The sequence below is a fragment of the Parus major genome, chromosome 8, assembly GCF_001522545.3.
Source record: "Parus major isolate Abel chromosome 8, Parus_major1.1, whole genome shotgun sequence".
NCBI lineage: Eukaryota > Metazoa > Chordata > Aves > Passeriformes > Paridae > Parus > Parus major.
This window is the reverse complement of record NC_031777.1, coordinates 15,149,399-15,162,496: the sequence shown is the minus strand read 5'-3', so window position 1 is coordinate 15,162,496 and position 13,098 is coordinate 15,149,399. Positions and strand designations below refer to the sequence as shown.

General features: G+C 39.2%; 1 protein-coding gene across 14 annotated transcripts in view; it reads right to left on the bottom strand.

Annotated features, from left to right (window-relative positions):
- Positions 1–5,054: 5,054 nt before the first annotated feature.
- The window catches only part of ZNF644 (zinc finger protein 644), an 81,899-nt gene continuing 73,855 nt past the window's right edge, over positions 5,055–13,098 (bottom strand). For 10 of the 14 annotated variants that reach the window (XM_015636043.2, XM_015636040.2, XM_033516432.1 and 7 more), the window contains 2 exons: positions 9,986–10,088; positions 9,138–9,493 (listed from right to left, as the gene is read on the bottom strand). In XM_015636043.2, coding sequence (XP_015491529.1) covers positions 9,301–9,493; positions 9,986–10,088 — 296 coding nt within the window. In that variant the 3' untranslated portion in view covers positions 9,138–9,300. Of the gene's footprint in view, positions 9,494–9,985; positions 10,089–13,098 lie in introns of those variants that run through there. The other 4 variants (XM_015636038.3, XM_015636048.3, XM_015636049.3 and 1 more) reach the window with 2 other exon arrangements.

Below are 13,098 nucleotides of genomic sequence, written 5' to 3'. Positions count from 1 at the left end.
CCTTTGCTAGTCTTGTGGAATTAAGAAAGAATTTAACAAGAACCTTTCCAGTTAAAAATGACACAACTAACACTTTCCTGAGGGCAGGGGAAAGGAACTGAGAGAGAACGTACATGCAAGGAAAGTTAAAAAAACTTGGGAAAGTGCTCAGGTTTGCTCTGATAATAAATGAGCTCCCTGTGACAGCAGCAAACAGCAGCTCTGGCTGCGGGCAGCACGTGCTGCTGTTTCCTGGCAGCAGAAACATGAAGCGGTTGAAGCTCTGAATACATCTGGTTCAATTTTCTATAACAGCTCCATTTTTATTGTGATTCCAAACTTGTCAGGCTTTCTCTCTGTGCAACAGTGATAACAGCAACAGTAGAACAGATTTTCAGCTTTGGTCAAATTCTCAGAGACAGAAAGCTGAAATAAAACACCTGTGGTGGGCTGACCCTGGCTGGACAAGAGGTGCCCACAAAAGCTGCTCTGTCACTTCTCTTTTCAACAGGACATGGGAGAGAATCAAGAGGCTTATGGGTCAGAATAAGGATAGGGAGAAATCACTCACCAATGGGTAAGAGACTTAGGGAAATTAGTTGAATTTATTACAAATCAACTCAGAGCAGGATCCTGAGAAATTTAAAAATAAATCTTAAAACACCTTCCCACCACCCGCTCTTTCTCCTGGGCTTAACTTTTCCCCCATGAGGACTGCAGTCAGTTCATCACAGGTTGTCTCTGCCTTTTTTCCCTCTGCAGAGGCAGGACTCCTCACATCTCACCTGCTCCAGCATGGAGACCTTCCCCTGGGAGAGAGTTCTCCATGAAATTCTCCATTATGAGTCCTTCCCACAGGCTGTAGTTCTCCAGGAACTGCTCCATCATAGGTCCCACAGCTTCCTTCAGGCATTCACTGGATGCAGTGTGGGGTCCTCCAGGGGCTGCAGGTGGAGCTTTGCTCCATCCTGGACCTCCACGGGCTGCAGGGGCACAGCCACTCCCCATGGTCTTCACCATGGGCTGCAGGGGAATCTGCTCCAGCACCCAGAGCACCCCCTGCCCCTCCTGCACTGACCTTGGTGTCGGCAGAGTTGTGGCTCTCACACCTTCTCTCTCTCTCTGGCTGAAGTTGTTCAGTTTTATCCCCTTAAATACGTTATCCCAGAGTCACTACCACCATCACTGATGGGCTTGGGGTGGGTCCATCCTGGATCCGCCCAGTACTGGCTCTATTGGACATAAGGGAAACTTCTAGCGCCTTCTCACAGAAGCCATCCCATGACCCCTCCTGCTACCAAAAGCTTGTCATCCAAACCCAACACAGCACCTGAATTCAAATGCAGCCTTGACTGCTTGAGTACGGGGAGTTCTCACAGGCCATTCAGGCATCTCACACCAGGACTCTAGCTCAGTGCCTAGCATCTAGCCAGGATTGACATTCTTAATCTGTTTAGGTAGGAGTAAAGTCTGAAATCTCTAAGACACAGCAAGATAAACCCCTTCCACTTCAGAAAAGAAAAAAAAGATGTCCACTGTAAATCTGGGCACTACAGCAACAAGTATCATACACATGTAGATTGTAGATACTCCTGTAACACACTGCTTTCAATTTCTGATGCAGCAAGAAAAGTCTGGGCCATCATACTACTCCCAGAGCCCAGCATACAACATACATTGTAGGAGTGACTGGAAAGCAGGGCTGACCTCTCTTGTCCTCACCCTTTATGAACTGGGTGCCAACTCCTCCACAACACAGGAAATTACAGAAACCTGTACTTGTTGATTTTGCTGCTGCTGGTGGAGAGGGCTGCTCACGTACTTGCACAGTTCTCCACCTAAATCTGAATTCACAATTTAACTACCTAAGAATTTCATGCCACCTATTGCATTTATCTTTTATCATAGATAAAAGATATCTATGGGCCGAGATCCTTATCTCCAATGTTTTTAATGGTTTTTCATAGATATCCCTGTTTTGCTTTGCTCAAAGAACCTAACTAGCTGTGTATTCACAAAAATCATTCAAGTGCTCCATTTTCTAAATACTTCTGTGATTTCAGAAATGCTACCAGAAAAATAGAAAAAAGACAGTAAATTCAGCCCTGTGCAGACAAAACAGAGAGGTAACTGATGAGTTCAGCTCCCAGCAGCATATCAAGGGTTGGTACCACCTGTGTAACTTGGGATTTTTGTTTTGTATAACCCCAAATCACTCTAAAATCTAAACATTTCCTCCTCCCTTCTCCATTTAGCTAGAGTGCTAGTGTCTCTATATAAAATAAATCATAAATCAAGCAAATAGTTATGCTTTTAAGAATACTAAGCAATACTCTATCTGTTTTCACACTAATATAGGACTTTCCCAGAAAGCTTCATCACTGGTAGCCAGCAGTAAAATAAAGTCCTAAAGAAAAAGAGAGACAAAAAATGAAGACAAAACCCCAAATGTGGATATAAGCAAAAACTGAGGAAAGGGAAAACAAACCAAGCTAGGAATGAAGATAATGAAAACAGTCAGGTTAGCAGCCCAGTGAGACGCGGCTAAGTACCGTTCCCAGATGGGAACCTGGGCCCCAGGGCAAAGAAATGAGTTTGGGATCCTGCAAGAACACTCACATTCTGGGTCAGGGTCTTCAGTCATTTATTAGCACTCATGGTCAGCTGCAGTCAGAGAACACTGGGTTGAGTAGCTGAGATTATTTCAGTGAGAAGAGAATGTTGCAAAATAATGGATGTCAAATATTAAAGGAGAAAATTTTTGGAGGCAATGAATGACAATCTATCATGAACAGAACCTGAAAAATCAGATTTCATTAGCAAATTTGTAACTAAGGACATACATGGGAAGAGCAGCTCATGTTCTTTCATGATTGGACTGTCTATGGATTTATACACAGCACTTAAAAAGCTTCAGTAAATGTACTCCAGATGGCAAAGGGAATGGGCACAGTTGACTTCCAATAAGAAATTTGATTTAAAGCCTCTTTCCCCTGTCACTGCCTATCTCTTTAACAGTTTTGGGTGAAAACTTTCCTTGGCTGTTTGGCTAAGGGTAGTATTTGCCCTCACCTCCTCTGTGCCAGAAACCCAAGTGCACCCCTGAAGATTTGGAGGGGCAGCAAATGCAGCTATCAGCTAGATTTCAGGGACTACAAAACAAGTGTCAACACCAGGCTTATACTGTCTTCTCCTCTTTGCAGTTTCTCTTTCAACCGGTGGGGTTTTTGTTTGTTTTTAAAACATTTTTTTCCCCTGCTTTTTTATCTAAATATGGCTGGTTTCTTTCTCCTACTTTCACACAATTTAGTTTTTTTTCAGGGAAGAAACAGATGAAAGAATTATTTCTTGTCAGCAAGACTTGTACCTGGGTGACACACAATTCCTTATTTGGTTAAAACACAGCTTAATGATGTTAGTTTGCATTCTCCTTTATCAGTCTATTCTTTTCTGAAGCCGTTTCAAAGAGCACAATGGGATTCAGAGCTTCAGCATTCGTTGCTACAGCAGTGAGGATGGATGTGGCTGAGTTTCACAGAGAGATACAAACATAATTCAAAGATGCTGCTGACTTAAAGATACATAATCAAAGGTTTACATATGAAGTTTTCAGTTTCCAATAAACAGATTTGGAAGAGGTAGATTACATTTAGGAACACTAACCATGAGTATGATGTAATGTTGATCATTACATACACTCATGTAATGAGTATCATGTTTCATTTTGCATGTCTTTAACACAAAATCAGAAGGATTATCATCACTTAGTACACAAACCTCAGACCTTTTAAGTTAAAAGTGTACTTTTAAGTGAAAATATAGGATAGAAAGCCCAAAAGTGTTGTGATTTATACAACATAAGGTGTACAAGTGTCTTGGAAGCTCTGAAAAGGCTCCAAGCCTCCCTTTGTTCCCTAACTGAACAGTAAGAGTTGAAATTTTGGAACCTCTGGCCACACAGTTACTGAAGATGCTATTTGCTTGGGTTTTAATTGCAGTGAGAAGAGCATGGGAGCCTGTATGAGAAAGATCTTTCAGGGCTTTTGAAAGAATGTTTGCCTCTACTTAGAGAAGAGCATTCCCACAGGAATGCATTTATTCCAATTTTTATTTTTAGCCAAAATAACTCCACGTCAGTCTTCAGGCTGCCTGTGCAAACCACCCTCATAGTGAAGTGACACACTGCCCTGATCCTCCACCTGCACACGAGCAAAGGCAGCCAGGACCCCTGAGGGGCAAGCACTGCAGCCAGACACCAGCTACTGGACCACAAGGTTTTTCTACTTGATGGGCTTGAGTATTACTAAGCAGTTTTATAAAAAGGCTGTTGGCTGACTTCTCCTCAAATCTTAATACAGGGATAGGGCACTGACGTTAAGAGAGATGTCTTGCTTTTTTAAAATACAAGTTTATTAGCCTATAGTGCAACTAGAAATGGAAATGAGCAGTGCCAGAATTCAACCCTAGCAAAGCATGTAAGGGATCCTCACTCCAGCCCTTACTTGGAACAAACACACCCCAAACAGCTTTTTAGGCTGTATTTTATCAACCTCAGCATTTTTTTCTTAACAGTGTGCATGAATGGCTGTGGTATGGCAATGAATCCTCTCGTGCCACAGGAGGAGATCAGGACTTGCAGAGCACCTGGCAGACTGGATTTTTCAGTGTACTCCATCCAGGTACATGTGGCAGACACCGCACAGCCAAAGCTGCAAAGAAAAATTTCTCTTAGCTGGGAGAGAAGGCAGCAGTGAGACCAAATTGTACAGAGTGGAAAGTGAGCAGATGGGAACAGATGAGAGCCACTGTCACTTGGGATTCAGCTTCAGATTTGGGCCCCTGGCTCTGGTGGCATTCCCTCCACCACCAATTTTCATCCCTAGTCTCCAACACTGGAATGTAAAATATCCCCCTTCTTGCCTCACCTCTCTAAATTTTGAGGTGGCTACACACAGCCAGCAAATTTTCCCTCTGCATCACCACACAACCGCTCTGGTTGGGGCGGAATCCCCCAGTTAAATGACATGTGCAGTGCAGCTCACCTCCGAGCAATGGGAAGAACACCAAGAAGCCTGCAGTGTTAAAAAGGAACAGTTTATTGCAAGAGATTACAAACCTGGCACTATGGCCAAATGTTTCCATTACATCACAATTGCTACCCATGTATCAGGCAACAGCACCTACAAAGCACGGTGGATCGAAATATCCGAAATCATAATGCAATCAGCTTTTTAAAGTACCACCCTAAGAAGTTTGGGGTTTTCTTTAAACTCAAAACTATATAAATCAATTTTTAAAATATGAAACTGGTGTTTAAATATCCAGGCCACTAACTACTGTTATAAAAGTGGAAAAGTCTGTTAACCATAGTGCTGAACTAAACAGAGTTTGTTCACAGCCCATAACCATTTAGTTAAAAGCAAGTACTTGTTATTCACTGCTAATGTTTCCACATTTGTTCAGCCCAATTTATCTCCTGTAGGTTCTCAGAATCAGGTAGATTTAATGCATAACTCCTCTTTAAAGCACTGCAGGAAACCTAGAACCACAGCTAGCCCAAGAAAAGCATCACAGTCAGCATTACATCTTCCCATCTCAGTCCTGTGACACTGACCTTCAGAAACTCTGCATGCTCTTCTCTGAGCCCCAATCCGTAACTCGCGTTTCTCCTGTGATCACTTACCTCAAAAATCTTGGTGATTTCCCTGAGCGTGGCTGAAACAGTAGGAATTAGCGCAGGCACACGGCTCAAACACAACCACACCCAGCAGTTACAGTGCCCAACTTTGCAGGTTGCTCTCCCTCCCCAACAGGTACCGACAGCTCCGGTCAGCGCTGCCTCTCCCAGCAGGAGGAGCCAGCAGCTCATTTCCTGACGCTGCTGCCTGGGGAGGCAAGCCCTGAGGAAGGAGTCGGATCCTGGGGCAGAGCTGGATGGACCCCGTGAGCCCATGGAAGCGATCCACCTCCTACAGCTCGCCCAAGGCACAGCACAGTACCGGGCAAACCGCAGCAAGGCCCAACACCCGTCGCCTGCTCGCCTCCTTTTCCATGCGCCCAGCCTGAACACACTAACACTTGGCAGCTGCTACCACGGGCACTTTAAATTAATCACCTATCCAAGGTTCTACAGAAACATCTTTTCAAGGAATGCAAGCAGAGTTTTAATTTTTGAAGAGGATTTGGAAATATCACTGGGACTAGGAAATATAGGCAATCACCTTATTGCAAGTGTATGGGGGTGGTCTATGATTTTCCTGAGGCTACTACTAAAGACACCCTTTACCAGAAACTAGGATAACTTCAGAAACAAGTAGGACTGTGATAAAGAACCAAAGTCAACCAAACAAAAATCACTGTGCCACTGCAGCCTTTACGCCAAAGCAACCTAAGCCAACCTGAACAGACTAACGCTCGTGTTTAGATGTGCAACTCTGGAAATCCAGCTCTTTCACACAGACTGCCACAGAGCCCCTCAAGCCATGGAACATCAGACTGGCATCACAAAGCTACTGATTTAATTTACCCTCTTCTACCACATGATTTAGAATTTTGGTAACTCTAGAGAGGGGGATTTATATTTCCTTGTAGATAATGATAAAAAAATCTGCATTTCCAAACAACAGAAACCAGGACAACAAATAGCCCCACTTGAGGACCAGAGGCTAAGGACAGCTAATAGTACTCTATGTTTTTTTTTTTTTTAAGATTATTCAGCCTGTATCAACCACATATGCAATTAATTTAATAATCAGAAGAGTTCTAGAACTCCTACATATTTTTCAAACTATACTACTATGATCTGATGCCAGCAGGGCACACAGCCTGTCTCTGAGAACTAGTCCTCATCAATAGAATCTCATTTTGGAAATTGATCAGCCCTAGAGCTCACTGCTCTTCAGACACAACCTTGCATTTTAGTGTTACATAAAGTAGCTCGCTATTGGGGTTTAAGGAATTAAATAGAATTAACTAGGGTTTTTAAAATGATTATTATGAATCTAGTAAGAGTTTTTTGCTAATGCAAAATTCTGCACAGTATGGCTTCACCTTACAAGCATTCTTAACAACACTAGATAAATATCATTTGCACTTAATTGATTTTTTCATTTGCTAGACAGCCATAAAATATGGTGCTCTCAACAAGCACCTTTTTTGGTGAGAAGGGTAAACAAGCACTCTATTAAAGCATTATAAACATTCAAGGTGATGTGATCACTTCCCTCTGTTCTGTTTCAACACATTGCTTTAAATTTTCAGTTTTCACATCGTATAAAAAAGTCCTACAAGTATCCACAAATTCAGAAATTGGTTAGTCTGCATACACAATTTGTCTGCAAATACAACTTCAACATCCCAGTTATCTTTTCTAATATCTCTAAAGTATTTATTCCTCCAGCTTTTAAATGTAGATTTTCCACTTACAAGAGAAAAAATTTCAACAAGAAAGCTAAACTTAACTGTAGCAATTTGTACAGTTAAAAACCTGACAGCACTAATTTAATGATAGCCTTGACAGAGCTAGGATGGCCTTGTCTGAGGCCTCTGCCTTGCACAGCTGTGCATTTTTAGCCCATCTATTTTATCAGAACATTAACAAGGCTCACGTGTTAACTCTGAACTCTGTGCATCCAGGAAGACAGACATTTATTCATACTTTCCACCAATCCAGTGTAATGCGTCTGTGAACAATTCAGTTTATTGCAAGTAAATGTACTTTTACTTAAGATCATGAAAAGATTCTAATCTCAAGCAAGACAAATTAATTCCACAAACTTAATTCACACAATGCAAATAAATGCTTCACATTATAGACATTTAGATTTTCTTTAAACCTTTTTATTTAGAGATTTTTCTGGTAAGGAGATATACCATAGGAAAGCAATTTCACTGGCAGTGAGGTATGTATATACTCTACCAAAATACTCCTCTTGCTTTAACTGCTTTTAACTTTATTTACATATAAAGAAAATATCAATGCATATCCTTGGCTTAACTACAGTATCTGTTACCCTATATGAGTAAAATGAAATGTTACTTGCATACAAAATTGATTTGTAGAGGAATCTAATTTGATTTAAACAAAACTCATGTTCTGAAGACAGTTTAAATGAACAAACACAATTCATCATGACCAAGACACCTGCACCATATTTCCATCCTCACAGCACATTTATTTCAATAATTCTGTAAGTAGGTCCTTAGCATGAGCATAGTGTTACAGTTTTCATACATATAATCACATCCAAAACAAGCTCTAAAATTTAAGTTGTAAACATTCTCTTCATATGTAGAAACATTTCAATCTGTGTTTGAATTTTCTAAAATGATCAAACTTTTAAACAGAATTATAAATGAAAAGCCTACTCTAACCGTGTAGTGAGCAATGCTTATTAGTACATTTCTACAGTGTTAAATAAAATAGTAGAGGCAAACTTCTGTAAGCAAGTCAGACTTTTAAGTAAATTGTCATAAAAGTAACAAACTTGTTAACAAAAAGATGCTTTATAATAAAGAAAGTTGGATTGAATCTACTATGATACAAAAACATAAGGGTAAATACCATCTTTGTTGACAAGTAGGAGGTAGCATGGATGCACCACTTTATTGTCAGTGAGAAATGCAACTGAAGTAAAGAATATTTCCTTACCACAAATTTCCAGTATTATGTACATATGTCTCTTAGAAATTTGTTTAAACAAGTTTCCCTCCACTTTTTAGTACAAAAAAGCCTCATGTGATTTAAAAAAAACACTTACACACCTAGATAGAATAGTACTAATTGCCCTATTTGAACGAAACAGTCTCTTGAACTATGAAGTACATGGTATTTAATGCCCTAAGTTGAGTAAATTGTATTAGCAGTTCTTGGTATTATACAAAACACTACATACATACAAACAAAATATAATAGTATCTTATTTTGCTATGTAATTCTTTTTGGAATAAACAGAACCTTGATTTGGGTAACACTGAAGAGAACGTGGTTTCTTTGTTTTATTAAAATCTGTCTTTTAAGTACCCATGTGCAACAATTTAAAAATGGCGGCCATACATATAATGGTCTTGTATTGATAGTGAACACAGTAACTGACAAAAACATAATAAACCTTAAAAACACATCTTCCACCCTATTATAAAATATAAAGACTACTTACTGTAACTGTTAAGTATTCAATTTATTTTGATGTTACTGTAATCCACTTCCTCTATTTTCTGTCTTTAGCATTTATAAACATAATTTAGTGTAGCAATTTATTTTAAAAAATGATGAAATATTTCAAATTTACATCCAATTAAAATTTAAAATGCTTCTGTGTTCTATGATGCTGCTTCTGCCATCAGTAAAGAAAATGAAGTTTCAGTAATTGAAGCAGGCTTTTTAAGTAGTGATGTGACCTCAACCATGCCAGCTCCAGTCCGTGGAAGATTTGCGTTGACAATGTGTCGCTGCAAGTGCTTTATCCAGTCTTCTTGAACAGACAAAGGTCCTCGAAAGACCAGACCACAAAACCTATGCAAATATTAAAATTAATCCATCAAGATACATCTATCTCTACTGAAAAATTATAAAATAAAGAGAGTAAGAGGAAAGTCTTATATTTTTTTAAGTTTGTTTCTACATGTTTTAGCTGAAAAACTTAATAATTGAGTTCATTATTAGTAACTGTGAGCACAAAACCCTGCAACTGATACAACTCACATTCTCACACTTTCAATGCCAGTATTATCAATCTGTTGTCCTTATATAAGGTTTCTTTTTCAAGGACCTTATTACTCAGACATGACCAATAACATTTTATCTAGAGAAACAATTGGTAATTTAACACCCAAGTGTGACTGAATCAAATCCTCTTGTTCAAATAAATGAACAGACAATTCCTTTTCCCCCCTTATTATTCAATTTAATCACAAACATTTATGGACACAATAATGAATCTTTTTATAACTAAAACTAGTAAAGCTCTTAAGAATGCATTCTTCCAATTAAAGTAGCACAATGTACCTGCATCTGAGTATGTAAACTTCATCAGCACTATGAGGTAACGGCAGCATTTTCTTCTTGCTTCCAGATCTTGACCTTGACTTCTTTTGCTTACAGTCTAAAGCTAAGAAGAGAAATTTTCATATGTGAAAGTAATACTTCAGTGAGTGTTAGTCAGAGATATTCAGTAAGTATTCCCTACAGCAATAATGAAAAGACATCTACTTCCTTGTTTTTCTATATTTAATTATAATGTAATTCCAAAACAATTATAGTGTATTGTAAGAAATAAACTGGCAAAACACATGAGCTGGTTTTTCGTAGCTTAGCATTGTGCTTGCTCTTTGAAATACTAGATAACTGACATTCAGCATTAAACTGTTGTTTTAGTATCAGCAAGCACCTACAAACCTACTGCAGAATTATACAGAAGCAAAGCACAATTGGAAATTCCTTTTCATGCATAAAACACTGTCAAAATCTCAGAACTTGTTTTGTAGTTCAAGTACCATCATAAGGCCACTCATGTTCAACCAAGTTACAATGTTAAGAAGTTGTTGCTTTCAGCTAGTACAATCAGGAATTTCTAGCTTGAATAAAACACCTGCCATTTGTTTCCAACACAAAGAAAAAATCTGTCCTTTTGTTCTAAGAATTTCAAATGAAGCTTCCCCTTCACTCCTGCCCAAATTCTAATGAAGCTTACAAAAAGCATGTATTAGTTTTTGGCAGTGGGAGCTGGTATTAGGACAATCAACAGGGATGGCAAGGCCACTTTTTAAATTCAGTCTAAGCATTTGAAACTGTGTATGAAAGTAACGTGTGAACAGGAAACACTTAGCAAATGAGTTCAGATAGCTTTGAGGACTGTATCTCCCATAAACAAATGTAATGGGAACCTGAAACAAAACCTGGAGATTCTAAGAAGCAGCCAACGTGGGGGATGAGTAGATTAAACTGAATTAATATTGTTACGATGCAAACAGCTGATAAAGCTCAAGGAGTTTGTGACTGCTTGTACTGAGAAGTGTATCTAGCTACACACTATTCCAAAACACAAGACACCAACAATAGAACTCCCAACACAAAAACGTTTTGCAAACAACCAGTTACACCACTTCAACAAAAACTCCACAGGAACCAGAAAGACAGTACCAGGTGGTATTCTTGATACCAAGAAGGCATAGTGTTATGCTACTGAAGCATCTTAACAGTAAAATGGGGGGGGGGAAATGTTACACTTGCCTAAAGTTTTGACTCCTAGGATATAAAACAGAAGAATTAACCTCTTAGCATTTTGAAGCATAAAACATTGTCTGGTGAGGTAAAACACGTGGATTTAAAGAACACAGTCTTGATTGTATCCTTAATTTTTTTTGTGCCCTCCAAATGAGCACCACTCAAGCTTTTACCTTGTAGCCCAACTTTTAATTTGGTATATATACCAGACATTTCCCAGTTCTATTCCCAGACTTAAAGATTCCTACCTATCTAAAATGTAGAATGATTTTCTGAGGCTTGAAGGTACCAGAGAACCAATAAAATAAGTGGAAAACAGACACCAACCTAGAGAGACTTCCTCAGATCAACATTAGGAAAACGAGGCTTAACAGCATTTTTTTTTTCTGACAGCAACAACAAAACCAGTCTGGATAAAAAGGCAGTAACCCAAGGTGGCAGCGGGTGGGAGAGAGAGAGAGAGAGAGAGAGAAAAAGAAATGGCCAAGATGCCTCTGAAAAAGCATCAAGGGGCTCTCAATACTTTATTCTCTCACCAGAAACATACTCTTCATTTAATTAGGAAGAGAAAAGCTAACTAGCATATCAGGTAGGAACTACCACATATGTAAGTATTTTACATACCGCAACTTCAGGAACACCATCAGCAATGTCAGTAGATAAAATACTGGAACCCGGACACCCATGCTTTGAAGAGAACTGTTTGTATGAGGGATAACTTATCTGCAGCAGTTATTACAGCAAAGGCTTTGCCTTTGCCAATTTCTGTGAAACATTATGGGAAGAAGGGAAATAGAAGTAGGTACTATCCAAATGCAAACATGTCCATGAGTTGCATCTGATGACAGTTGATGTCAGTTTACATGAGTGGGAAAAAAAAAGACGCAGTAGTGACAATAGACTCCTCTCCTAGAGAGGCCAACTTTCATTTGGAACAAGAACTTGCTGATGTCCTTGATGTTGGCAAGGACATTCATTCTCATCAAGAAATTTGATTCTACTCATATATCTGGAGCATTTCAGAGAGATTTCCCTTTCCTGTAAGACCTGGATTGGTCTTCTTCAGCAGATTCCTGACACCTAATGGATTTGTGTGAGTATAATCATCTAAGAAAAAACCCCCTCTGAACTACCGTGCAATCAAACAACAGCCACACTGACAGAAACTGCCATAATGAACCAGGAAAGGTAGCTTCTACTTCCTTGAAAAGTACCTTTTCCATGAACAGTGAGAAAACAAGGAAAACAAAAGATGTTCTCTGAGCCATTTATGATGGAGGCTCTCTTATATAAGGAAATTATAAAACAAAGAGAAGAAAGTATCACAGTAAAAGATCATGAAAAAGGATTCAGACTGCACTATCAATTCTCAGAGCAATCTACATTTGAAAGTAAGTTTGTCCAAGCAAGAAGTTGTGAAAGACAGAAAACACTAAGAATACTAAACCAGTGTTCTGCAAGGGTCATTTTTTGTTCCCTTTTTCTTCTGAGATAGTGAACATATTCTTCTACATTTTAGGGAGCTCAAAGCAGCACCAGTATGTTTTGAAGTCACTCCAGTGAAGATGGAAAGCAAGTGAAGAAGGAGGAATATCTGAGTACAGCTCACTGAAAACTACAATTCAAACAGCAGTTATGAGGCATATGTATCATTATCCATCACATTAATTTCATTTTGTCTTTCCAGAGAGCAGCAAGTTTAAAGAAAGTCATACGCACATACTTGAGAACTCTGTTGCTTACAAGTGGTTGCAAACATCAAGTACATCACACAGTTGCCTCAGTCACTGCCTCCCCACAAATTAGCCACATTCTGACCAAAATTCAATTCCTACTTTTTCTGTGTCTTTACTGTAAGAAAACATGACCTCCTCAGAAAGAATATTTTTATCTCA